The 27,747-nt window shown below is 39.5% G+C and overlaps 1 protein-coding gene across 2 annotated transcripts in view; it reads right to left on the minus strand.

Moving 5' to 3' along the window:
- Nucleotides 1-27,747, minus strand: part of LOC140732153 (contactin-associated protein-like 2) — a 1,811,541-nt gene that overhangs the window by 1,023,482 nt on the left and 760,312 nt on the right. For both annotated transcript variants that reach the window (XM_073054373.1, XM_073054374.1), the window contains exon 4: nucleotides 26,244-26,391. In XM_073054373.1, the coding sequence (XP_072910474.1) occupies nucleotides 26,244-26,391 (148 nt within the window). The remainder of the gene's footprint in view (nucleotides 1-26,243; nucleotides 26,392-27,747) is intronic.

Consider the following 27,747-nt stretch of genomic DNA (forward strand, 5'->3'; position numbering starts at 1 on the left):
ATCTTGATCAAAGGTTCTTTTTATTTCCTTCGATTCCATAGTTGTTTATTTCAGATGATAGGTCACTGATTTGAAACATTAATTCTCGTTTCTCTCTTTACCAACCCTGCCTAACCTGCTGGATTTTACCAGTGTTTTTAAATATCTATTTCCTTGTATTCCCAGTCAGCAAAAAAATAATTGGCATCCTGCTTCAGATCGAAGAATATCCTCTACTACATTTAGGATTGTTGGCCTTAATACATACGTACGTACACACACACACACACACACACACACACAAGATTATTTCAGCAATTTGATTATACAAAATCAATTTTTGCAATCATTAAAATACAAAGAAATTTATATCTAATTATGGTATTATCTATTTGAATTGGACCTAATGAGGACATGTATTTTAATATTGAGCATTTGAATGATTATGTACCAATTAAAGGTCACATATATGCATATTGTCCTATTCAGCATTTTAAGAATTTAGCAAGAGTTTTCCTCTATCACAATCAATAATGAGATTTAAATCAGTAATCAGTTCATTCCAGAAAGCAGAACACAGACTTTCATACTGATAATATCTTGTGAGATCTCCATTGAGACTGTTTCAATAGCATTAAAAAGCAGATTCAGACAGTGAATCAATGTCAGAATGCAGTTAAATTAGCAGATAAACAGCACTGAAGTTATAAAATGTTATTTCAGTAAAGGATTTGATATGTGAGAGTATGCAATTTATTTGAATTTTTATTAAAACAAAATGATTTAAGACAGGAAATGTTTTCCAATTGCACATTTTTTGGATTTTTATTTCTGCTGACTAGTTGGATCTGGCTATCGGTTTGCTTTCCCTGGAACAAAGGATGCCAAGAGTTGGCCTGATAGTGATATACAAAATTGTAAGAGGCACAGATAAGATAGGTAGTCAGAATCTTTTTCCAAAGGTGGGAATATCAAAAACAAGAGAGTTTAGGTTTAAGGTGCGATAAGAAGTTTTAAAGGGAACTTGAGAAAATATTCACGCAGCAAAATATTCACCAAGAAGATGCTGCCATAAAAAATAGTGGAATCAGATATTTTAGACAGGCCCATACCTAGGCAAGATATAGACAGTGTACTGTTAATTGGCAATACCCTAACACTTAAGGGGAGAGTAAATTTAAAGGAGATGTGTGGGATTTTTTTTTACATTTGCTGGGAAGGTGGTGGAGGTAAATACAATAGAGGAATTCATGAATGTACAGGAAATAGGAGGATATGGACTTTGTGTAGGAAGAAGGGGTTAGTTCACTAATTTAGTCAGTTCAGCACAACATAGTGAGCTGAAAGGCCTGTTCCTGTGCTGTATTGTGCTATGCTCATAGTTCTATGAATAAGAACCAAAAATGGACAAATTGGATTAGTATAAATGGGCAAAAATGTCAGCAGGGACATAGTGCCAGAAGGTCCTGTTTCCTTACCGTACAGCTCGACGACAATTACCCTGCAAACCACTTCACTAGAACAGATTTTCTGGCTATTTATCCCACTGTTTTGAGTAAATGAATGCTCCTCAAATGTTGTTGAATTACTATGTATTGACCATATATCAAAATTACAAAAGGCACCCTGCAGTGTCCATAGACTGAAAGGAGCATAAAAATGTTCTGTAAGTTCTTTCTTCTGTTGTTAATGATTTAAGTCATTCTTTACTGTTGTTTTTTAAAGGAACTTCTGTTACTCTTATGGGTAAACAGGTTTCACTGCCACCTAGATTAATATATAAATTTCTGACAGGTGCATGTACTACAAACTGAGAATGAGAGCTTAGTCATTACGATACTGCACTGGAAACCAAAAGATTGAGAGTTCAAATCCCACTGTGCCAAATAGTGAAAGTGAACTCAATAAATCCAGTAGTTTCTGGCCTGGCTCCAAGGCAAAAATACAGTCAATGCTTTTTTTTTCAGCAGGAGTTGCTGCTCCTCTACAGGCTGATATCTAGTAGACTCCTAATGGCCTCAGAACAATAAAGAATGGATAGCAACTACTCAATTGTCTCTGTTAATAAGAATCCAAGAAGAAAATGGGTGTGAACTTGGGCATGGTATCAAATGTTTGGTTCATACAGCTACAAATGATGTTTTAATTTAAACGAGCTTTATTTCTACTGCTACCTTCAAGAACAGTGTCTATTCAGAATAATTCCCACTGAAGTAACTTGACAGCACAAACACTGAAATACATCTTCATTTTGCAGATAGAAAATCTTAAAAGGAAATTCAAGCACTGCAACAATGTGAAACATCAGCTCTCTGCAATTACACATTCAGTATACATGCTGTTCATTAATTAACTCTGACCCAGACACACCAAATTCTGTGTGTGAAATGGAGAAAAAGATATGTGGAGATAGCCTTTTATATTATGTTGCACATCGAAATCCAGATCAAAATGCCTAAGGGAGGCTTTGGCCTTTATTTCTACTTAGGTAGTCCATCAGAAATTAGTGTTGATTGATGTGACTGATAAGGCCAATGAAAAGGATACTTCCACAGATGAGGCAGGAGGAGAAAGCTTGAACAGAACCAGAATCAGATTCAATACCACCGACAATATTATGAAATGCATTATCTTTGAGGCAGCATTAATAATAGAGAAAAAAGTGTGAATTACAGTAAGTTTACATATATTAAATAGTTAAATTAAATAAATAGTATAAGACTAACAATAAAAAAGTAGTGAGGTAGTGTTCATAGCTTCAAAATACATTCAGAAATTGGATGGCAGAGGGGAAAAGCTGTTCCCAAATTGTTGAGTGTAGTTTGTCTTGTGCTGCATTCCCTCCACTGCACTTGTGGGGCTTCTGGCATTTTGATCTGAGTTTGAATGTGCAGTATCAATTCGAAGAATCTTTTTTTTCTTCACTGCACACCTTTGGGCTGCTCTATAAATTCTGAATGTTCCTTTTTAATCTTGAGCTTCCCAGGAGTTATTGGGAATGTTATATTCCTTCAAGAAGATTTCAAGCACATCCTTGGATCCTTTGCCATTCCATTGGGTAGTCTCTCCCCAGAACTTGAATTAGTATGTCTGGTCCAGGAGTCTGGTGTTGGACATGCAAATGCAGTGGCTTGTCAGATATGACCAATTGTAATTAACATCTCTGTGCTGGGAAAACTGGCCTGGGAGAATATGCTGATGATGGTTCATTAATTCTTCCACTGAATCTGAAGGATTTGGTGGACACAGCATTGGTGATATTTTTTTCAATACTCTGAGGTCCCTGTTGTAAGTAGTTGAGGTCTCGAAAGCACTTTGGAAAGTAGGTCTAAGGCTTTGATTTTCAAATACCCCTTTCCTCAATCCTCAAAAGATTTATTGGCACATCAATGTTGGCAAGTTTCATCATTGATGTCTGCCTTTGCTTGTGAAGTAGCTCCCGAGATATGGGAAATCATCAATGCTTTCTAGGCTCTTGAGTAAACTTTTAGTGACAAAGCAATGTGGTGCATCAGGGGAAAGTTGGAAGAGGAGCTTTGTCTTACTTTTTAATATTTTTAACAATAAAATAAATTTTATTCATTATAAAAATTATTTACAAGAATAAACTGTGCAATGCTTTTTAGTTTACTGGGCTGTTCCAATACATTCACGCATATCAATCAATAGCACTGCTGCCACTCATTTGCCCCCTGGGGTGGTATACTACTACAATAATTGTGGGACTTCTTCCCCAAACTGCCCCCTCTCCTTCCAGTAGCAGAAAAACTCTACATTGTGGTCTTTTCCCACCAAGCCCTTGTGATTGATGTACCGAACTTCAGTGCACCACAAGGCACGTGCTCCTGCAGCCTGGAACGTGCTGGTCAGCAGCATTTCTCCATGGACATCTCAATATGCTGGCAGACCAATAGGTTTCAGGCAGAACCAAAGGGCGTCTTTCACCGAGTTGATGGTCTGCCAGCAGCACTTGATGTTCGTCTCCACGTGTACCCCTGGGAAGAGCCCGTAGAGCAGAGATGCAGCTGACATGCAGCTGCTCAGGATGAACCATCTTTCTCCACATTGCACAGTCCACAAAGAGGTGAGCTACTGCTTCTTCTCTATTACAGCTATTGCGCAGACAGTGTGCTGTGGGACTGATGCTCTGGGAATGCAAGAAGGACCTGAATGGGAGGGCCCCTCTCACTGCCAGCCAGGCAAGGTCTTGGGGCCTGTTGGTGAGGTTGGCAATGAGGCACTCTGCCAGATGCTCTGGACAGACTGCTCAGGGAACACCCCCACTGTGTCTAACAAGTCCTCCTCTTACTGCTGACCGCTGCAGCATGGACTTCAGGCCTAAGGTGTTGGTGTGGAAGAACTTTTCCATGAAGGACAGGTAGTGCGGCAACATCCAACTGACTGGGACATTGTCTGGCAATGGAGCAGACCCATCCTTTGCCACACCAAGGACAGATGGAACTTCAGCATATCGTGCTACTTCATACCCACATATTTAGGCTCCACATACTTCTTCTTCTTTGGTTGTGCATCGAAATCCGATGACAATGTCCACTCCGTTAATGGTGAGATCTTTGATGATTATACAGTCCTATAGTGGACCCACAAGCTCTATTGCAGGTGGGTCATGAATATGTGGCAGTGGTGGTAGTAGTGGTGGTGGTGATGGCAACCATAGCTGCATTTCTCCTGGCTCTCTTCTGCTGTCTTCTGGTTGTTCTTTCCATCTCCAGAATATGAACCCCTTCCCTACACAGCTGTCACCAAGTGAGACAGTCAGCAGCAACATCCTCCAGGTCCTCGGGTCTGATCTTTCACTTCCTTAAAGAATTCTTCATTTGATCCTTATAACGCTTCTTCGGCCCTCCAGCTGAGTGTTGACCATGATGTATCTGGCCGTAAAACACTCTGTTGGGTAGCCGACATGGGGGTATCCTTATCGCGTGCCCCAGCCACTGCAACTGATGCTGAGTGATCATGGCCTCAATACTTCTGCAGTTGGTCTTTACAAGTATTTCAGTGTGAGGCACCCATTCATGCCAGGTAATTCCCAGGAAGCGCTGAAGGCAGCTTATGTGGATTTTTGCCCAACTTTTCATGGTTTAGATTTCAAGTGAGATGGTGCCTGTGAACACAACGGCCTCTTAGGGGCCAATCAAAGGTGCTTTTTTTCTTTATAAAATTTGTTTTCTTATGATCCAAAGACAATTCTACTCCAAGAACATTGGGTACTGCAGGGCTACTCTATCAGCGAGCTACTCGTTGATCGGAGTAGCTGGACTAGCATCAGCAGCAGACCTGGCCAAGGAGCTGAAGCAGTTGGTCAAGATTTTGGAGAGAGGGTCAGCTCAGGCCAGGATGGTGGAGAAGGAGCCAGTTGATATTTCAGAGGAGCCCATCAGGGTATTGGAGGGTACAAAGATGCTGACCTGGCCTGCATACCATGTTGATGCTCATTACTCAGAAGCTTCGGAGTATAATCGTGGCAGACTGTCTCAGACATTTCAGTTGCAATCACAAAACTCTGTAGAACAGTGTGTTGCTGCAAGCCTGTTACACTTGTTTGGTGAAGGGCCAGGTGACATGAGAGCTGTGTCGCCTCATTTGTAGTGAGAATGAGGACTCAAGCCTCAGGCTTGCCTGCTGCTGCAAACCAGATGAGAGGTGCAAAATCATTTACAGAGTGGCTTCTGAGCTCAGCTGGGACCTGCCCTCTCCCGTCAGTGCTGCCCTCCCATGTCTGCATGGTGGAATGACAGGCTGGATTGCATATATCTGTACACTGCTGGGAGACTGTACCATCGATTGCTGGATATTGTTGCTCAGGGTCTTGGGCTATATATGGGTTTTTTGAGTGAATATGCTCTTAGCTCACTCTCTTGAATTATATTACAGGTCAACCTTCACTAATCCGGCACCTTTGGGACCTGCAGAGTGCCGGATTAGTGAAAATGCCGAATTACAGAAAGATCACATTAAGCAATAGCTAACCGCCTCATCATACCTTAAAAATATCATGTAAATCAATATAATTTAGACAATAATGAAACAGAAATATTAAATGAATAGCGTGAAATTCTGACTGTACAGACACAGATAAAATAAAGGGTACAAGTAAATGTACAGGAATATATTTATACAGAACAGTTGAGCCCTTGCATTTCTAAACTGAGATGCGTAATATACCTTCAGGCAAAGTTACATGTCTGCAAGTGTGGGATTGTCAGAATCATCAACATCTTCATCTTGAAAAATGAGTGAAGCATCAGGAACTGGTGCTGAAACTAACACAACAGTTTCTTCAAAAACTGTTGATGTTGGTGGCAGCACATCTGGGTGAGCAGAGGCAAAAGTCAGAGAAAGGGGGCCCTCTATTTGCCACATTTCACGCGACCGCCAGGCAGCTGGGGATTTGGCGCTGTGCTCTTCCCTCTTCACTCACAGTTACTGAGGGAATCCTTGTTAGTTTTTTTTCCTCCGGAGCGCCGGCCAGGTGATACCAGAGGGCAGTACGTGACTGCCGGCAGGCGGGTGAGAAGCAGATCGACCCAGCGTGCGCCAGCTCCTTCGCTGCTGGCGGGTGAGATGGGTGGGTGCCAGGCGGCTGTGCCACACACAAATGATATTAATAAATGCAGGAAACCAAGCAGGAATCGTCTGTCTGTGCTTACAAGAGTATGCCAACACGTGAACAGATCTAGCGCAACCATGCACAGCAGATTGGTATGGTGGACTGGGAAAATTTGAAATCAGTGCCGGATTATCGAAGGAACCGGATTACAGGTAGGCAGATTAGTGAAGGTTGACTGTACCTGCTATTTTTGAATGGTTTGCACATTGACCCCAGAGGAATGCTGTTTCATTCATCTGTATCTATATATGGTTTGAATGGTAATTAAACTTGATTTGATTGGATCAGTTAATTGGTCAACAATGGGTTGGAATCAGTCTTTGAGTGTACACAGAAATATGTGCTATCTCCACAGACTTGGAGTACTGTGCTCAATTCTGGTCGCCACACTACAGGTAGGATGTGGAGACCATAGAAAGGGTGCAGAGGGTGCATGAGAGGGCACATTTTTAAGCTGCTTGGAAGTAGGTAGAGAGGAGATGTCAGGGGTAAGTTTTTTACGCAGAGAGTGGTGAGCGTGTGGAATGGGCTGCCAGCCGCGGCGGTGGAGGTGGAAACGATAGGGTCTTTTAAGAGACTCCTGGATGGATACATGGAGCTCAGAAAAATAGAGGGCTATGTGTAAGCCAAGGTAGTTCTAAGGTAAGGACATATTCAGCACAGCTCTGTGGGCCAAAGGGCCTGTACTGTGCTATAGGTTTTCTATGTTTCTATGTATACCGCAACTTGAACTTAGTTCTGGATTGCAGTGACCATTAGTTGAATAGCTTCTTGTATGTTCTGAAGATCAGCTGCACATCCATTGGAAGTTTGTTGGAGTGAAGTGTAATATTGCAGCTAGAAAAATGTCAACCTGTAATGACATGCAACAGGTCTACAGCACAAAACAAATGCAAGAGAGATTTGAATTTCTGAGGGCAGCATAATTTGCTTAAAGTGGTTTATAGTACTCCTCTGTCATTAGAAATAAAACAAAACACCACATCTAGTACTACATCCTCAGAATACTCAAAAGAATTCTGCTCACTAATAGTTTGAAAAGGTGACGTTTATCTCACTTTCTGTTCAATAACATGCTTTTTAGTACAAAATAGAAAAGAAATTAAATTGCAGTTAATTGTTCCTAAACTGTATAAACATCCAATTTTTACCCAGCTGATGCCCTTTCACAGGCTTCTAACAAAGCAGTTTACAGTTTCCAATTCAGTTGCAACTACTGGAATCTTTTCCCATTGATCAAATGGTTCTAGCCTTGCCTAACACAGTAATAAATTAATTCATACTCTTCTATTCAATAACTTAACAACTATAAAAACATGCTGTGCAAGGCTTCTTCTGATGCTCACTTGATAAATGTACTGAATAATTGGATACATAACTATACAGTTTAGGATGATCTCGAGTTCAAATCCCTAGTGAAGACCGAGTTAATTGATCTCAGACAGAGCAATGATAGGATTATTATAATTCACCTCTATATTACTGCCCCAGGGAAGGAGATTCCACTCAGATTACAATCACTGAAACTGCAAGAGAGAAACTGATGCTAGAATATTGGTGAATAGCAGCACTTGCTGAGGGAAAGATGTGCAAGTCAATGATAAATATCTAGTTTCATGATTAATGTCAATTATGCCTAATCTAGCATTTTTATACTATATAAATGCCATATTATTCAGTATTGATTTGGATATGTTTATATTGAGACAGCTGAAGGAAGCTATTTGAATGCCTTGATCTGGCAACATGAAACAACATGGGCCACTTTTCTGTACAGTAACTATTTAGAAGAAGGATTTTTTGCCCATCTGTTTTTCACAACTTCAAAGCTGTACAGTTCCTTGTATTTTCTTATTTTCCTGTCTGTCTTTTTCTTCTACCGATGTTTCTACACAAAAATGGAAAGGCTTAATTCTCTGAATGCACAAACATATTAAAAATGTAATTGATTTCTTTAAGCTGTGTTCAGCAAACGTCATCATACCGGTGATAAACCAAATTTGAACTAATAATCCTTTCAAAGAGCATCACTTTTTTTTATTCACTACAATATGTCAAATCAAAATCATAATAAATCCAAACAACATCGGAGCAGAATTAGGCCATTCAGCCCATTTAATCTTCTCTGTCATTCAATCATGGCTGATTATTTTCCCTCTTAACCCATTCTCGTCTTCTCCCCATAACCTTTGATGTCCTTAGATATCAGGAAACTATTAACCTCCACTTTAAATACACCCAATGACTTGCTCACCACAGCGATCTGTGACAGCGAATTCCATTGCTGCACTACCCTCTGCCTAAAGAAATTCCTCCTCATCGCTCTTTCAAAAGGTCATCTTTCTAATCGAGGCTGTGCACTCTGCTCCAAGACTCTGCCACTATTAAAAACATCCTCTCCATGTCCAAGTCTCTCAATATCGGGTAGGTATCAATGACATCTCCCCTTATTCTTCTAAACTCCAGTGAGTACAGGCCCAGATTCATCAGATGATCCTCATATATTAATCATTTCATTCTTGGGATAATTCTTCTAAAACTTCCTCTCGACTCTTTCCAATGCCAGCACACCCTTCCTTAGATATGGTGCCCAAAATTGCTTACAATACTCCAAATGTGGTTTATTTTATTCAGTAATACAGCTCAGAGTAGCCCCTACTGGCCCTTCAAACCACACTGACCTAGTAACCCCACAACACCAATTAACCCTAACCTAATGACATGCAATTTACAATGACTAATTAACCTACTTGGTACATCTTTGGACAGTTGGAGAAAACCGGAGCACCCAGGGAAAACCTGTATATTCCACAGGGAGGATGTGCAGAGACTCCTTACAGAATAATGCTGGAATTGAACTCCGAACTCTGGAATGTTCAGAGCTGTAATAGTGCCACACTAACCACTATGCTACTGCTGTGACCAACAGGTTTGACCAAAGACTCATAAAATCTCATCATTATACTGTATCCTTGTTTTTATACTCCAGTCATCTCGAAATGGATGCTAGCATTGCATTTGCCTTCCTTACTACCAACTCATTCTGCAAATTGATCCTTAAGGATCCTGCACTGGGACTCTCAAGTCCCTTTGCTCCTCTGATTTCTGATTTTTCTCTCCATTTAGAAAATAGTCTATGCCTTTATTCCTTCTACCAAAGTGCATGACCATACACTTCCCAACACTGTATTCTATCTGCCACTTCTTTGCCCATTCTCTTAATCTGTCCAAGTCCTTCTGCAGATCTTCTGCTTCTTTAACACAACCTGCAACCCCCCCCCCCCGACCAATCTTTGTATCATCTACAAATTAGGTTAAAAAACCAAAAATTCCAACATTTAGATCATAAACATAAAATGAGAAAAGTGTCAAACCCAACACTGACCCTTGAAGAACATCACTAGTCACTGACAGCCAACCAGAAAAGGTCCCCTTTATTCCTATTCTTTGCCTCCTGCCAGTCAGTCAATCGTTTATCCACGCTAGTATCTTTCCTGTAATACCATGGGCTCTTATCTTGTTTAGCAGCCTCATGTACAGAACCTTGTCAAAGCCCTTTGAAAGTCATATTATGAAAGACAAATTAGATTAGGATTTACAACAGACCTTTATACAATTTATCATCGGCACTAGGCATGAACAAGATACCAGATCAAAATGAAAATTCGACTGTCTATGGATTTTGCAGATACTTTCTAGGAAGATACACATTTTCTGATATAACCATATAACAATTACAGCATGGAAACAAGCCATCTTGGCCCTTCTAGTCCGTGCCGAATGCTTACTCTCACCTAGTCCCACCTACCCGCACTCAGCCCATAACCCTCCATTCCTTTCCTGTCCATATATCTATCCGATTTTTTTAAATGACAAAATTGAACCTGCCTCTACCACTTCTACTGGAAGCTCGTTCCACACAGCTACCACTCTCTGAGTAAAGAAGTTCCCCCTCATGTTACCCTAAACTTTTGCCCCTTAACTCTCAACTCATGTCCTCCTGTTTGAATCTCCGCTACTCTCAATGGAAAAATCCTATCCACGTCAACTCTATCTATCCCCCTCATAATTTTAAATACCTCTATCCAGTTCCCCCTCAAACTTCTATGCTCCAAAGAATAAAGACCTAACTTGTTCAGCCTTTCCCTGTAACTTAGGTGCTGAAACCCAGGTAACATTCTAGTAAATCTTCTCTGTACTCTCTCTATTTTGTTGATATCTTTCCTATAATTCGGTGACCAGAACTATACACAATACTCTAAATTTGGCCTCACCAATGCTTTGTACAATTTTAACATTACATCCCAACTCCTATACTCAATGCTCTGATTTATAAAGGCCAGCATACCAAAAGCTTTCTTCACCACCCTATCCACATGAGATTCCACCTTCAGGGAACTATGCACCACTATTCCTAGATCACTCTGTTCTACTGCATTCCTCAATGCCCTACCATTTACCATGTATGCCCTATTTTGATTAGTCCTACCAAAATGTAGCACCTCACACTTATCAGCATTAAACTCCATCTGCCATCTTTCAGCCCACTCTTCTAACTGTCCTAAATCTCTCTGCAAGCTTTGAAAACCTACTTCATTATCCACAACACCACCTATCTTAGTATCATCTGCATACTTCCTAATCCAATTTACCACCCCATCAACCAGATCATTAATGTATATGAAAAACAACATTGAACCCAGTACAGATCTCTGAGGCACACCACTAGTCACTGTCCTCCAACCTGACAAACAGTTATCCACCACTACTCTCTGGCATCTCCCATCCAGCCACTATTGAATCCATTTTACTACTTCAATATTAATACCTAACGATTGAACCTTCCGAACTAAACTTCTGTGTGGAACCTTGTCAAAGGCCTTACTGAAGTCCATATAGACAACATCCACTGCTTTACCCTCATCAACTTTCCTAGTAACCTCTTCAAAAAATTCAATAAGATTTGTCAAACATGACCTTCCATGCACAAATCCATATTGACTGTTCCTAATCAGACCCTGCCTATCCAGATAATTATATATACCATCTCTAAGAATACTTTCCATTAATTTACCCACCACTGATGTCAAACTTACAGGCCGATAATTGCTAGGTTTACTCTTAGAACCCTTTTTAAACATTCGAACCACATGAGCAATACGCCAATCCTCCGGTACCATCCCCATTTCTAACGACATTTGAAATATTTCTGTCAGAGCCCCTGCTATTTCTACACTAACTTCCCTCAAGGTCCTAGGGAAATCCTGTCAGGACCCAGAGACTTATCCACTTTTATATACTTTAAAAGTGCCAGTACTTCCTCTTCTTTAATCATCATAGTTTCCATAACTACCCTACTTGTTTCCCTTACCTTACACAATTCAATATCTTTCTCCTTAGTAAAAACAGAAGAAAAGAAATTGTTCAAAATCTCCCCCATCTCTTTTGGCTCCGCACATAGCTGTCCACTCTGATTTTCTAAGGGACCAATATTATCTGTCACTATCCTTTTGCTATAAATATAACTGTAGAAACCCTTTGGATTTATTTTCACCTTACCTGCCAAAGCAACCTCACATCTTCTTTTAGCTTTTCTAATTTCTTTCTTAAGATTCTTTTTACATTCTTTATATTCCTCAAGCACCTCCATGCTGCCTATATTTATTGTAGATCTCTCTCTTTTTCTGAACCAAGTTTCCAATATCCCTTGAAAACCAAGGCTCTCTCAAACTTTTAACCTTTCCTTTCAATCTACCAGGAACATAAAGATTCTGTACCCTCAAAATTTCACCTTTAAATGACCTCAATTTCTCTATTACATCCTTCCCATAAAACAAATTGTTGCAATCCTCTAATCTATCCTGCCAAAGCACTGCTGTAATACTTTCTCTGACAAGCACTGCAACACCTCCCCCTCTTGCCCCTCCGATTCTATCACAGCTGAAGCAACGAAATCCAGGAATATTTAGTTGCCAATCACACCCCTTCTGCAACCATGTTTCACTAATAGCTACAACATCATATTTCCAGTTATCAATCCATGCTCTAAGCTCATCCACCTTTCCTACAACGCTCCTAGCGTTAAAATAAATGCATTTAAGAAATTCTCCACAATGCCTGATTTTGCTTCAGTAAACCAATGAACATAATAAACTAATGAACATAATGAACATTTCTTTGTGATGCTGTTCCTCAATAAATCTGAGCTGGGCAAACAACATTCAATTAAACTAGTAACTGAATCAACCAAGCAGAGAATATGGCCTCAGAGAAATCTATGTAAACTATATGCTTTTTGTTCAATAATGAAAACTTAGAATTGTGCAGTGTGCAGTAAAACACCATGCAGTACTTCATTGGAATGTAATCTGGCAACAAAATCCCATTGAGCCAAGGAAAGAGATATAGGAATACATGCACATGATTTGAAGAATTCTATGAAAGGAGCAAGTTGGAAAATTCTCTAATGGGACATTGAGAGAAGCATTGTATCTTTTCAAATGTAAATCTAAAGAAAAATAATGATAGACAATCCACATATTATGAGTGGAAATAAATCTACAATACTATAAATTGAGTACTTTATTAGTTATGGTGACTGTTTCTCTCTCCAAGTGAGTAAGTAAAATGATTTCTCTTTTTAAAGAAAACATTTCATACAAAATGTTTGATATCTTCCTTTCTTTTTTTTTGTAGCCCACTAGAAATGACAAAATTAATATCACTCCTTTTGTTTTCAAGGGTTGGGGCAAGAAAGAAACAAGACTGAAATTTCTAAAATAACAGGAAAAGTTAGAAGAACACTGTACAATAGAAGCATCTGAGGAGAAATGGGTTCACATTATGGGTCTTTTGAAAAATCATCAAACTGATTAAGTATTCCCACTTAATCATTTTAATTACCAAAGCAAAACAACTCTTAATTGAAAACTAATGGAAACCATAGATGATGGAGATTTATTTCAGAAACAAAAGTAAAAATGATAACTTAATAGATCACATAGATTAAATAAACTAATGTTGTTCTGAATGTGGCACAACACACAATCTACTGGAATATCTCAGAGGGCCAAACAGTATCAGTAGGACAAAGGAAATTGTCAACTTTCGGGATCAAAAGCCTACATCAGGGCTGAAGATGGAGAGGCGAGATGGCCATTATAGAGATGAGATGGAAAGTAGCAAGGAAGGGCTCTGATTCAATTGGTGTTCTAAGGAGGGGTGTAAGATAATAGGCAGGTAGTGGCAGATAGGGGAGATGAGTGGAAATGGAATTGGAAGACTGTGGCAGATGAATGATCGGTGAAGGTAGACAAAGAGAAGATGAAAAATAGCAAAGAAAACGCAGATAAAGCAAAGTGGAGGCGGGGGGGACTATGAAGACAGGAGACAGCTGCTGGAGATATGTACACGTTTGACAAGACTGGGTTCTGGTAAATAAAGGAGGTGACAATGGCAACCATTAGACGAGAAGAGAGAGTTGAACCAGATGTAAGTTGGAGAATGTATGTGGAAATGGTGGATGGTGGAAGGGAAGGGAACAAAGATGGTTGTGGCTGGGGGGAGAATGGGAAGGAAGAAAATTGGAAGGAGCGGAACATCAGAAGGGGAGGTGGAAGAGGGAAGGGAGAGTGGAAAAATGAAAGAAAAAATAAAATAAAGAATGGGAAGTTAAATAAAATTGGAAAGGTTAATATTCACATCATTGGGATATAGTCTACCCAGTTGAAATAAAAGTTGTTACCCCTCCAGTTTGCCTTGAGTTTCATCCTGGTAGGACTGTGGGAATGGGGATGGTAGTTGAAGCAGTCACCAATTGGAAGCTCGGGATGGCCATTTGTGACAAAGTGGTAGGTGCTCCGTGAAACAGTTGCCTGGTCTGCTCTTGGTTTCTCTGATGTTGGACAGGCCACATCAGAAACAGGGAATGCAGTAGACAATGTTGGAGGAAGTGCATGTGGACCTTTGACTCACCTAGCAGCAATGTTTAGGTCTCTGGAAGGTGATGAAGGAAGTGGTGCAAGGACAAGTGTTACATCTACAGCCAGGGTAGGGAAAAGTGCCAGGATATATGGATCAGGGAATCACAGAGGGAGTAGTCACTGCGAAAGGCAATGTGAGATGGGGAAGAGAAGAAGATGAGGTTACGGAGAGAAGGTAGGACAAGGAAGTTGAGAGGAACAATAAATCGGCCTGATGGAATGGAGGTGCAGACTCAATGGGCCAAATACCAAATTCTGCTCCTACTGTATGTGTTATGATTCTGATTCTGGGAAAAAAATATCAAAGATGATCCACATTAAATTGACAGCAGGATCGAAGTTGACAACAAAGGTGATAATAAAAGCAGTTCTGCAAAGATGCAGAAGTTATCAATGCAATGTAGAAAGAGTTAGAGGAATAGTACTGGAGAAAGTCAGTGATTGTTCAGCATAGCCAGCAAAGAGACAGGCATTTCTAGAGCCCATGCAGTTGCCCATGGCTATTCCTTTGATTTGTAGAAATTGAGGGGAGTCCAAGGAGAAGTTGCTTAAAGTAAAGGCAAGTTCAGCTAGATAGATCAGGATGTTGTTGATGAAGTACAAATGCTTAGATTTACGTTGTAGAAAGAAGTGAAGGTGTATAAAGATTGGGCATCAGCATAAAGAAATTGCATTGGGGGCCAGGGAAAAGGAAATTGTCCATGTGATGGAGGGCATGTGAGGTGTCTCGGATGTGTGTGGGAAGGGAAAGGACAAGGAGAGACAGGATGGAGTCAACATATGAGGAGGAAAGTTCAGTGTAGCAAGAACAGGCACAAACAACAGGTCTACCAGGCCAGTCCTGTTTGTAAATCTTGGCTAAGAGATAGAAGAGCAAGAAGTGTGGGGTTGTGGCACTGTCAGGACAGAGGCTGCGAAGAGAAGATCTCCTGATATAATGGGATCTGTGACAGTATTGGGGGTGATGGCTGTTCTGAATGTGAATTGTTGGTCAACATTTCCACCTGTACTAAAGCATGAAACGTTGAACAGATAGTTTAGAAAATCTAACTGACCTCCCAAGTGTCTCCTACAGTTTATGTTCATGTTCATTTCTTTAATTACTTGACAATTTTTAGAAAGAATAACTCAGTCAAGAATGAGTTCATCAAGGACTAAGGTGGTTGCTTAGGAGCCAGGTATGGCTGAACTCACCTCTGAAGAAAGATTGTGAAAATTACAGTTGCAAGGAGACTGAAGCAAACAGCTTTAGGTTGATACTCCAGTGAAGTACGGACGGACTATTTTACTGCCAAAGGTACTATCTTGCTGATGAGGTATAAAAGCAAGATCTATCTGCATTGCGTTTATCTTCCTTCCCACAAACTCATCCATGGCTTGCAATGGTAATTGCTTTCCCCATGACTATAAGAAACTGCAGAGAGTTGTGGACATAACTGCACAGCATGGAAACCAACCTCCTCTCCAATGACTCAGTTTATACTTTGAACTGCTCCATTAAAGTAGGCACTATAATTAAAGACCCCACCCACTATGGGCATTCTCCCCTCTCCCACCAGGCAGATAATGCAAAAGCCTGAAAGCACAAACCATCAAGCTCAAGGACAGCTTCTATCCTGATGTTATAAGAAATGGTTCCCCAATATAATAAGATGGACTCTTGACCTTGCAATCTATCTTGTTCTGTTCTTGCACTGTGAAAGATACAGCAAGGCAAGAGTTGTGCTGAGAGAGCAGAGTGCAGACACTGTACAGACTCAAGCTGAACCAAACCTTTTAGAGCTAGACCTCTCTTTGTACAGCCTTTTCAGTGTGTGGAAATTCAGTAAAACAAATTCCAAGATAAACTGACAGGGATTGTGCAGGCATAGTGTAGTCATCCAAGCTGAACACGGCCCTAAAAGCCAAACTCTCCTTTTCACAGACTGGAAGCACAAGGTCACCCCACATACCAAGACAAGATAAAGATGCAAATGAAGGATTCGTGGACAGCACTTACTATTAGACAGTGACTTTACAAATTCTCAAGTATTATTGGTCCTTCACATGTTGATTTAATTAGGTATTAACACCTGAAATATATTATTGCAAATGGGTTGCAACACAGGTTAGAGGCAATGTATGCTATTGTTCCTGTGAAATGAGAAGAGTTAATTAGAATCGTGAGTGTTTTGAATCATTGTCAGATTCACTTACAACATCAGAGATTTAAACCTTGCAAGAAACACAGGGACAAAATATTGTGCACATTATTTTAAAAATATTGAAACAGCTGTCCTATACAATTTTAATACTATTTAACTAAAATGACAGTGACCAATCTTTAGCTAATCATTCTGCTTACAATTTCACTGTAAACTTAGTTTTAACGTTATATTCATTTGGCTTATGTAACCCACTTGTGACCTACATTAGTTTAGTTTTGTTTGTGTAGATTACTAGTTGATGCTATTCCAAATGTATGGGTTTTACAATTTTTTGATTGACAATGAACACCACTGGACAAACAGTGCAATGGGGGGGGGGGGGTGGACATGGTAGGGGTAAAGATGGAGATACACAGCTATAAGAGGTATGTTTTATTTATGAGCAGCCTGGTACTGGACTCAAAGATGTCTTCAATATCAAACAACTTGTGTTGGCAAGTCAGCTTCTGTCTCCACCATCACGGACACCCCAAACTACGCAGTTTCTTTCCTTTCTCGAACTGTACTTGTACAATTACAATTGTGCCTTTTGCAGAGATTCCTGAGCCTGTTATTCCCCCGACTGTAAACAAACAACAATTAGATTTCCTGATTGATGTGGGAGTCATCTTTTCCATTATTTATGTTTCTGACTGTCCATGAGTACCCTTGAGAAATGAATCTGAAAATGTAGAATTTTTAGGATTGCCAGTATTTTTACCAGTTTCTCGTAACATTACTTATCAGTGTTTCAGCTATGAAGGAGAGTATCGGTTTCTTATAGCCGATGACCCACTGATGAATTTGTTGGGACAGGAATTCTTTTGTAAACTGAGATGTGCATTAGTATGCTTCTTTGAAGGGGTACAACTCGAAGTACCAGAAATGGCATACCCGACTATGTCTTGTTAGAAGACCCCACTTGAAACAAACCTGAAGTCTACTAATAATTCTTTGTCTGCCAGAGTATTGATTCCAATTGAGCAACCATTACAACGCTCAAAGATTCACACAGTATTTGATTAATATTCACTCCGAGAAGATCCGATATCAGAATGGCATACAATCTATGGCAATAAGCCACGTCGGGTCCTGAGCCTTTCCCAGACACAGAATGATGATATAACCAAACACTTGCTTGCTCAAGTACCAGAGATCCTATGGGCAAAAGGAGGTAATGATGTGGGGCAAATAATGCCTGCTGAAACATTTAAAAAGTTGAATTAGATCTTACAAAACCCTTCCACACTGCTTCAGTATGTGAATGATTTTCTTTCCCAGACCATAAAGCCTTTGAACAAGACTCTACAGTCCTTTTGAGTGCTCTGGCTGGCAAGGATCATAGGTGCTGAGGGATGATCTGCAGCTTTGGTCAAACCACATTAATTCAGACATGTCCTGAATGTGTCTTACCATCAACTGAACATTTAGCATAACTAGAACCTGCATCTTGGTAGCTGGTGCTGCCATAAACATGTGCATAACATTCCTGTTTTGCCTATAGAGTGGCTGATGCACCATCAATAACTCACGCTGAGACTTAGGAAGTGAGATATCGGCTTTTATTGACTGGAAGAATAAACAGCACTACATCCTGGGGAAAATGAGGGAGAGCAGCAGCCCACAGTCGCCTTTATACAGGGGTCTGTGGGAGGAGCCACAGGAGCAGTCAGACAGGTATATCTAGTTCACCACAGTGGCACAACACAATTATGAAAACTATGTGAATTCCTTAACACTTCTGGGACCCTAATAAAGCACAGTGAATTGAGTAGCAATCTTCTTTCCATCATTCAATCACCTTCTGCAGTTGCTGTAACTAAACAAGTGGCTCTTAAGAATAGAAATGATGAAATAACTAAAGGCAACAAACGGGTTGGCTTTGCAGCAGCAGGAAATCTTTATGGCCATGTGATATCCCAATCATGTTCAGACTGCCGATTCTTTCTCAAGTTTCATTGATGAACTTATGCAATTACAGCGTGATGCATCAGACGCCAAAAAGCCCTCTTGAATTAAAACAAACTGTGTCAAGATTCTCTGAGCTTTTGTCATCACCTCAATGGTCATCCAATTGCTCCCTTCACCTTTCTCTTCGAGTTCGCCAGTATGATACATGATTTAACACGCATGGGTGGGGGGGGGGGAGGGGCGGATTAATGGCTATAATCAGAAATGAGTGCTGTGCACTAAGATTCCCGACTACAACAGGAAAAGTGGAGGAGAACTGAATGATTGGGCAGAAGCACATTCTGTGAAAGACACCATTGGTATCTGTCACTACTGAGCCTTTCCTCTGGGGGATGAGGATATATATGGGGATGGCAATTAGCTTTGCACATCTGAACACTGAAATTTTTCTCCACTCTTCTTTACAAATCTGCTCCAGCTGGGTCAGATTGCATAAAGATCATGAGTGGATAGTCCATTTCAAGTCTAGCCAGAAATTCTCAATTGGATTGAGGTCTGTACTCTGACTTGGCTATTCTAGGACATTAACTTCTTTGTTTTTAAAACATTCCTGTGTAGCCTTGGCTTTATGCTTGGGGTTATTCTCTTGCTGGAATACAAAATCTTATCCCAAATCACAGTTATCTTGCAGACTGCCTCAGGTTTTCCTCCAGGATTTGCGTACTAACCAATGGAGCTGTTGGGTTTGCTCCAGAGGGCCCACACATTCACGATACGGGTTACCAATGCAATTTATACCATTGAATCTTACTGAGTTTAGTTTTGCTTTCCATTTTGATCATGAGACTAGAGCTGTGAAGGAAGCAGCTGACTGCATTATCCATAAATCCGGCTGGCAGATAGAGGGCAGGCCCCTGTGGCAGTAACCACTTTGGGAACAGAGCAAAATATTGAGCAATTAAAAATACCTCTTGCAATCATCAATGGAAAATTGGCCAAGAGAAACACTTTGTATTGCATAATACCTACCAGGCCATCAAAGACATCATAGCTGGGATGGTTTCAACTTGTGCTGTGGCCTTTCAGAACAAATTGGCAGAGTAATTCCTTTTGTCTGAGTAGGGTGGTATGTGAGTTATTAATGGATAGAAATGCTGCACCTACATCCCATATTTAGGCAGAAGTCAATAAAGGTAAATAAGACTGGCCAGAAGTTACATCTATTTAAGGGGAATCGAAAAGTTTCCAGGCCTATATTTAATAACATCACCAAAATAGACTTTATTGGTATTGCTGTTTATGGAAGTCTGCTGTGTAGAAATTACAGCTATTTGCATTGCAATCATTATGATATTTCATTGGCTACAATGCGCTGACGTCTTGGAGCATTTTTAAAGCAAGGAACCTTGCTTCTTCCATATTCCAATTTAATTAGTTGATTTCAATAGCAATGTGATAAACATCCCAAGTACAAGGCATTGTGAGAAAAATGCACTTGAATTAAACTAAGCCTAAATCTATTTGTCGCATGTGCTGAAAATTAATGATCTTACTGCAGATGGATTATCATCGACTTAAAAAAAACACTTAGGTGTAAGTGTCATGGTCTGGACGTTCATGAAAGATCAGATCATGTCACTAGCTAGTTCATTCATGGTTTAAACAGTGAATTATATGGCTGTACTTTTGAACCAGGGTATAATCAATAATAACAGTTTTTTTATCATAAGTGATTTTTACTTAACTAGCAGTTACTGTGACTAGTACTGGCTTATTTTATTCTACGCTAATCACTTGAATTCAGATTTCCCCAGTTTCTACTATGGGAACAAACCTTATCTCTGGATCAGTGGTCTAGAACTTTGGCTGCTTATCCAATGACACATCCATGCTTTCCTGAATAAGGGCTACACAACAAATTAACTGTGGTGCAAATGACAATGCACAAAAATAAATCAAGAAATAAATATATGAAAAAATACATTTCAGAACATTTTATATAAAATTGTCTGCCTGTATGATGGTACCATTAATCATGATGATCATTTTTTATACCCAGAATTCATGAAAAAGCAAAAAATATACTGCTGATAATGGAGAACAGAGTAATACTCACATAATTGTAATTTAATTGGAGATAGTTTTATTTTAATATTTAGCATAAAAAATTTTAAGAGAAGGATAATAAATATTTTGGCTGAGTTGAATATAGAGTCAACTTATTATATATTTTGTGGCAATATTCTGAGAATATTTTTAAGTGCCAATTTTAGAGCTGAGACAAGTAATAACAGTGTAATAACATTGCTTGAAATATACCACAGGTCCACTCTGCAACTGTCAGTTAAAAACTGAAATCACAATCGACTGGTCAGTTGGTGAACAAGTGCTTGATACGGTGCCATACATGTTATAGCATATCATGTATCCTACATAACTACACCATTTGGGGAGAAAACATTGTGGGTATTTTAAGATATGGCTTTCTAAAATAGACAAATCATGAGGTAAACAAGCCAAGCCAAAAGAATGAACAAACTTTAAGGCAGGTAAGATAAAATATAGGAAGAGGCTTAGACTGAAATGAAGTAGTGATCCACAGAACACATAAATCAGTGAGGGTTCTAAGCAGGTTCACAAAAATGGTTCCAGGTTTGAATGGCTTGTCATATGTAGAGCGTTTGATGGCTCTGGGTCTCTATTCACTGGAATTCAAAGGAATGAGGGGTGACCCCATTGAAACCTATCGAATGGTGAAAGACCTTGATAGAGTGGATGTGGAGAGGATGTTTCTTATGTTGGGAGAATCTAGGACCAGAGGACACAGCCTCAGAATAGAGAAGCTTCTTTTGAGAATGGAGAAAGGTGGGATTTCTTTAGCCAGAAATGGTGAATCTGTGGAATTCATTGCTTCAGGCAGCTGTGGAGGCCAAGTTTGTATGCATATTTAAGACAGAGGTTGATAGATTATTGCTTGATCAGGGCATGAAGGGATATGGGGAGAAGGCAGGAGATTTGGGCCCGGAGGAAAATTGGATCAGTCATGATGAAATGGTGGTGCAAATTTGATGGGCCTAATGGGCCTAATTCTGGTCCTATGTCTTATGATCTAATTTCTGTGAAGTCACTTGGGTGGATTGGTAACAAGGTTATGCAGACATTAGATTGGGCAAATATTAATATATGTTTATGAGTTTATATTCTAACTTTGATAATAGTTCAGAAAGCACTATTAGATCTAATTCTTTAATGGTTAAATGAAAAGGCTCATTCTGAATAGAGTATGCACAACTTAAAGAGGAAGTGGGTTTGTGACTATGTAGATGCAGTTGGTCCACAGTAATTGTCTAAAACAAAGGTCAAAGTAAATAGCATCTCTTAAACTGATTGGTATTGCATGTATGCAGGCACCAACTTGACAGATATCACGAGACAGTTTCTCAGACCTATGTTCAAGCACCTACTTTAGAACTTGGTCCATTATTTAATCAGAATCAGAATCAGTTGTAATATCACTGGTATTTGCCGTGAAATTTGTTGTTTTGTGGCAGCAGTACATTGAAATACATAATAATAAAAGAACTATAAATTACAGTAAGAAATATATATATAAAATTAAATTAAGGAAGTAATGCAAAAAGAGAGCAAAAATAAATAGTGATGTTGCATTCATGGGTTCATTGTCCATTCAGAAATCTGATGGTGGTGAGGAAGAAGTTGTTACTGAAACTTTGAGTGGGTGTCTTCAGGCTCCTGTACCTCCTCCGTGATGGTAGCAATGAGAGGAGGGCATGTCGTAGGTGATGTCGTATATAGATGCCACCTTTTTGAGGCATTGCCTTTTGAAGTCGTCCTCGAGACTGCCTATGATGGAGCTAGCTGACATTGCAGTTTCTACAGCTTTTTCTGATCTGTGCAATAGTTCCTGCATACCCAATGGTGATGCAACCACTCAGAATACTCTCCACGGTACACCTGTAGAAACTTGCAAGAGTCTTTGGCAACATACCAAGTCTCCTCAAACTCCTAACAAAACATAGCCTCTGTCAAAACATTGTAATTGTATCAGTACATAGACGTTCAGAGAGGTTTATATCCAGGAACTCTAAACTGCTCACCCTTTCCACTGCTGATCCCTCCATGATGACTGGTGTGTGTTCCCGAGGCTTCCCCTTCCTGAAGTCCATAATCAATTCTTTTGTCTGTTTGACATTGAGTGTAAGGTTGCACGTGGTTGTTTTAGATGGAGAGCTGCATTTTGTAGAGATGCTATTTTTCATTGAAATCGGGACTGTTTGCATCTATTTGGATCTTTGGTGGATATTAAAGATGTGAAAGAAAGATTCTTCTATAATAGCAGTGTTTATTAAGACCCTTTTATTTGGCAAACAGAATGCAAGACTTTAATCTCTCAGTCCAAGGCAGTACACTCAAACAAGTTAAATTGATAAGTCTCTTGCTCTTTTCATCATGCATCTTTTTATAGCAGTTTTTAAGAATCCATTCTGAGCAGGCTGCAATACAAAATCCATCTCCCAATAATGAAGTGCTGAATGAAATCCCTCAATTTCTATCTGTTCTTTTTTAGCCTAGAAGCAAATGCATCCTAACAAAACCTTCTCCAGTGAGGCAGGCTTCAAAAGTGCTCTATGGATTAACTTTACAGATCTGCAGGATAGTTCTGTAAAACACTACTGAGCAGTTGATTATTTGCTTAAGCAAATAATAAGGTTTATAACATGTGAAGCTTCTTCTAATCACAGAAAAAGACCCTCTTGAAAAAGAATAAACAGAAGCCCTCATTTGCAGTTAAGTTCCATTCATAGTTCAAACAGATAAGTTAAAAATTGCTGTACAATTCCTGCTTGGTTTTGTAGGTATATTGTAGAATATGCTCAAACAATTATTGGAGCTAGAAAAAAGAAAAGCTAATTCCTTTTCCTCTCCTGTTACCAAAGGAGTGGTAAAGAAGCTGGTTTTTCTGAAACAAATTGAGCAAACTGCAATGGAAAACTATTTAGTTCATTAATTGTTAGGAATAATGAAAAGCAATTGACCATGAAGCTACAAGGACAATAATTTTAGACAAAAGAATTTTAGATGAAAGAAAGTGGTTTAGATAGGGCAAACATGAGAAAATCTGCAGAGGCTGCAAATTCAAGCAACACACACAAAATGCTGGTGGAATGCAGCAGACCAGGCAGCATCTATAGGAAGAAGAACGGTCAACGTTTCAGGTCCAGATCCTTTGTCAGGACTAATGGAAAAAAGAGGTAGTAAGAGATTTGTAAGTGTGAGGGGGAGGGGGAGACCTGAAATGGTAGGAGAAGACAGGAAGGGGAGGGATGAAGCCTAGAGCTGGGAAGTTGATTGGCAAAAGGGAAACAAGGCTGGAGAAGGGGGAGTATCAAAAGACGGAAGGCCTTGGAAGAAAGAAAGAGGGAGGGGAGCACCAGAGGAAGATGGAGAACAGGCAAGGAGTTAATGTGAGAGGGAAAGAGAGAAAAAATTTATAAAAAATTAAAAATTAGGGATGGGGTAAGAAGGGGAGGAGGGGCATTAACGGAAGTTAGAAATCAATGTTCATGCCATCAGGTTGGAGGCTACCCAGACAGAATATAAGGTGTTGTTCCTCAAACCTGAGTGTGGCTTCATCTTGACAGTAGAGGAGGCCATGGATTGACAAATCAGAATGGGAATAGGATGTGGAATTAAAATGTGTGGCCACTGGGGGGTTCCTGCTTTCTCTGGTAGACAGAGCATAGGTGTTCAGCGAAATGGTCTCCCAGTCTGCATCGGGTCACACCAATATCTAAAAGGCCGCACCGGACGCAGTATACCACACCAGCCGACTCACAGGTGAAGTGTCGCCTCACCTGGAAGGACTGTCTGAGGTCCTGAATAGTGGTGAGGGAGGAAGTTTAAGGGAGGTGTAGCATTTGGTAAGGCAAAGACGTTCTTGCTTTTGAGTGTCAGCATAATAGCTGATTACCTTACATTCCACAGATCCAAAATAATACAATAGAAGGTAAAATCCAAAATGACAGAAGGTAAAAAATAATTATAAATAAAATTAATCATGCAGTCATAAAGGTGACCAGTTTGGACAATTACTTTATATAAAGGAACCAAACTTAAGTTGTGGCAATTTGAAAGTACAGGAGTTAGTATTTGATCCTAGGTGAGTACATCATAGATGACTATGCAACCAAATAGTTCACTGAGACATGTATTAGAATAAGTCTGGTGAACAGTTAAACTCAGGACTATCTGGGTTTATTTGCTGGCTCTAGTGGGTATAAATTAAAATGGCAAGGACTTTTGACTAATGATATATGCTGAACTGTTTTTGATTTAACTCAAATGCATTATATAACTTATTTTATAAATTAAGGTATGTTACTCAAGTCCTAGCTAGCAGATTTGTCCAAAGAACAATACTTTGCAAGCAATTGTTAATGTATAAATTAACTGCAAACAGTTCAACATTAGAAAAAAAATTGTAAAAGTTGTAAGTAGGATAGTAAAAGTTGCACTGTGCTAGGTAGATATTTGTTTCTTTTGATACAGTACTGAAATTGGTTTTCTTTCCATTTTTCCTTATCCATCACTGAAACTCATTTCCATTTCTCAAATAAATAAAATTCGCTTGTGTTTGTAAAGCCTTAAATTGAATGAACATCAGTGGTCTTCAGATGTTGGCGATGGAAGTAAAAACAGAAAGTTAGGTAGAATCTTTGGAAAAAGATACTCAACAATTACTTCAAGTTAAAGGTGTCCTCTTTCCTTTAAGCAACATCTTTGTTATTGCGTTAAAGTATTTGGCTTTCCAAATATATAGCGTATACTCATTGAAAGCGTTAGTAAAACATACAGGATAGGAGGGCACAATCCACCGTATCTGCATGTCGCATTTTAGCCTCTGATACGTCTCCTCTCAGAGAGGAAAATCTAAGTTTGTTCAGCTTCTCCTTCTAGCTAACACACTCAATCCAATTGTTTAGTTATCAATTGTTTTACCAAGACAAACACAAGAACAATTCTTAACTTAAAAACTCAAATCAGTGATTTTGTCCTTGGAGTGACAGAGGATGAGAGGTGACTTGATAGAGGTGTACAAGATAATGCGAGGCATTGATCGTGTGGATAGTCAAAGGCTTTTCCCCAGGGCTGAAATGGCTGGCACAAGAGGGCATAGTTTTAAGGTGCTTGGAAGTAGGTACAGACGAGATGTCAGGGGTAAGTTTTTTACTCAGAGAGTGGTGAGTGCATGAAATGGGCTGCCTACAAAGCCATCTGTGGCAATGAATTCCACAGAACCACCTCCTTCTGCTTATAGAAATTCATCCTTATCTCTGTTGTAAAAGTAGTCTGAGCATGTGACCTCTGGTCCTGGTCTCACCCACTAGATGAAATATCATCTCTATGTCCATTCTAGCTAGGCCTTCCACTATTTGATAAGTTTCAACGAGATTGTCCTTCATTGTTCTAAACTCCAGCTATAACACAATAAGTGGAAAAAAGTTTCCTTGAGCAGGAGCAATTGGTACTTACAATAAGGGCATCCAAAGACTTCCATTCTCAGTCCAATGTGACCTTCACCATTCCAGTCCAGTGGCACCAATCGCATATAACGCGTAATAATTGGATGTTGTAAATCATGTCTTACCACTCCATCGGAATTTGAGTTTCCTGCAAATGCCTGTGGGAAATAAAGCACAGACTTATAAGCATAAGACATGAACTCACATTACCTAAAATGATTTAACCAGTATTATAAAGGTTGATAAAGGTTCCAGTATAATCTCATCTAATAACATTGGTGTTGTAGTCTATTGAGCAATTAGTAACAATATCTTCAGGAAACAAATTCTTATTTAATATTTTATTTGTTTTCTTCTAAAGCACTAAATCTTTGAATTCTTAATTAAATTGCTAATTTATTTACAGTACATACACCATAGCAGTTTCTGTATTATTATATATAAAAAAATAAAAAGCAATTGAATGGACTGGATTGTGCTCAATTAGCTGAACTCACTTCACGTAATAATCCCACATATACTCTCGAACAGTTCAAACACATTGATGTCACAGCCAAAAAAACTCACCAAAATCTGTACTTCCTCTGGAGGCTAATGAAATTTGGCCTATCCCCATAGACCCTTTTCAATTTTTATTGATGCATCATAGAAAATGTCTGGAGACTTGTCACTGCCGCAGTAAGGCAACATAATCAAAGACCCCAGCTGCCCCAGACATCTTCCCTTCTACCCTTTTGTATCAGTCAGGAGATGTAAAAGCTGGAAGCATGTAATACTAGGCTCCAGAACAGCTTCTAATTCACTGTTTTCAGACGCTTAAATGGACGTCTTGGACGATAAGATGGACTCTTGGCCTCTCCATCTACCCTATTATGACCTTGCATTTTATTGCACTCCTTTTTTTTTGGTTGCTTTTACATCTTATTCTGCATTACACGTTATTCACTTTATTACACGTTATTGTTTTACCTCAAAACATTGTATAATACCAAATGCAAATGTTAGATACCAAGTACTTGTGAACAAATATTGCTGCAAGCTTGGAAGGTTTGTATCATATGATTAACTGCTATCAATGTTGCAATAGCACTCAGCGTGAAAAGTTTTTGCCTCTGGATAAAGCCCTAGTAAGAATTGCTATCTGATGCTTTTATATTTCTCATATTTATAATAGTGACCTGTGGTTAGTTTGCATTGTCAAGTGTTATCCATTTTCTGAGAGAGTGGAATACTGGCACAGTGACTACCTGCAGGTGAACCTTGAGGATCCTTTCTACTGGTGACTTCAACCCTTCCACACAGAGTGATGAGCAGGCCTCAGTCGAAGGAACCTGCCCTACCTTGACAGCCTTCAGCTCCATGGTATCAAGGGCATTTTCATTGTTTTTAAATATCTCTGAACTTCAGAGATATTACAAAAATGATTTCAATTGATTTTAATAACTTTTAAAATCTAAAATTGATAAAAATAAAGGTCAGCAAAGCCAATCAAATAAATAGGGCTGTCATCTTTA

This window comes from Hemitrygon akajei, chromosome 8, assembly GCF_048418815.1.
Source record: "Hemitrygon akajei chromosome 8, sHemAka1.3, whole genome shotgun sequence".
Classification (NCBI taxonomy): Eukaryota; Metazoa; Chordata; class Chondrichthyes; order Myliobatiformes; family Dasyatidae; genus Hemitrygon; species Hemitrygon akajei.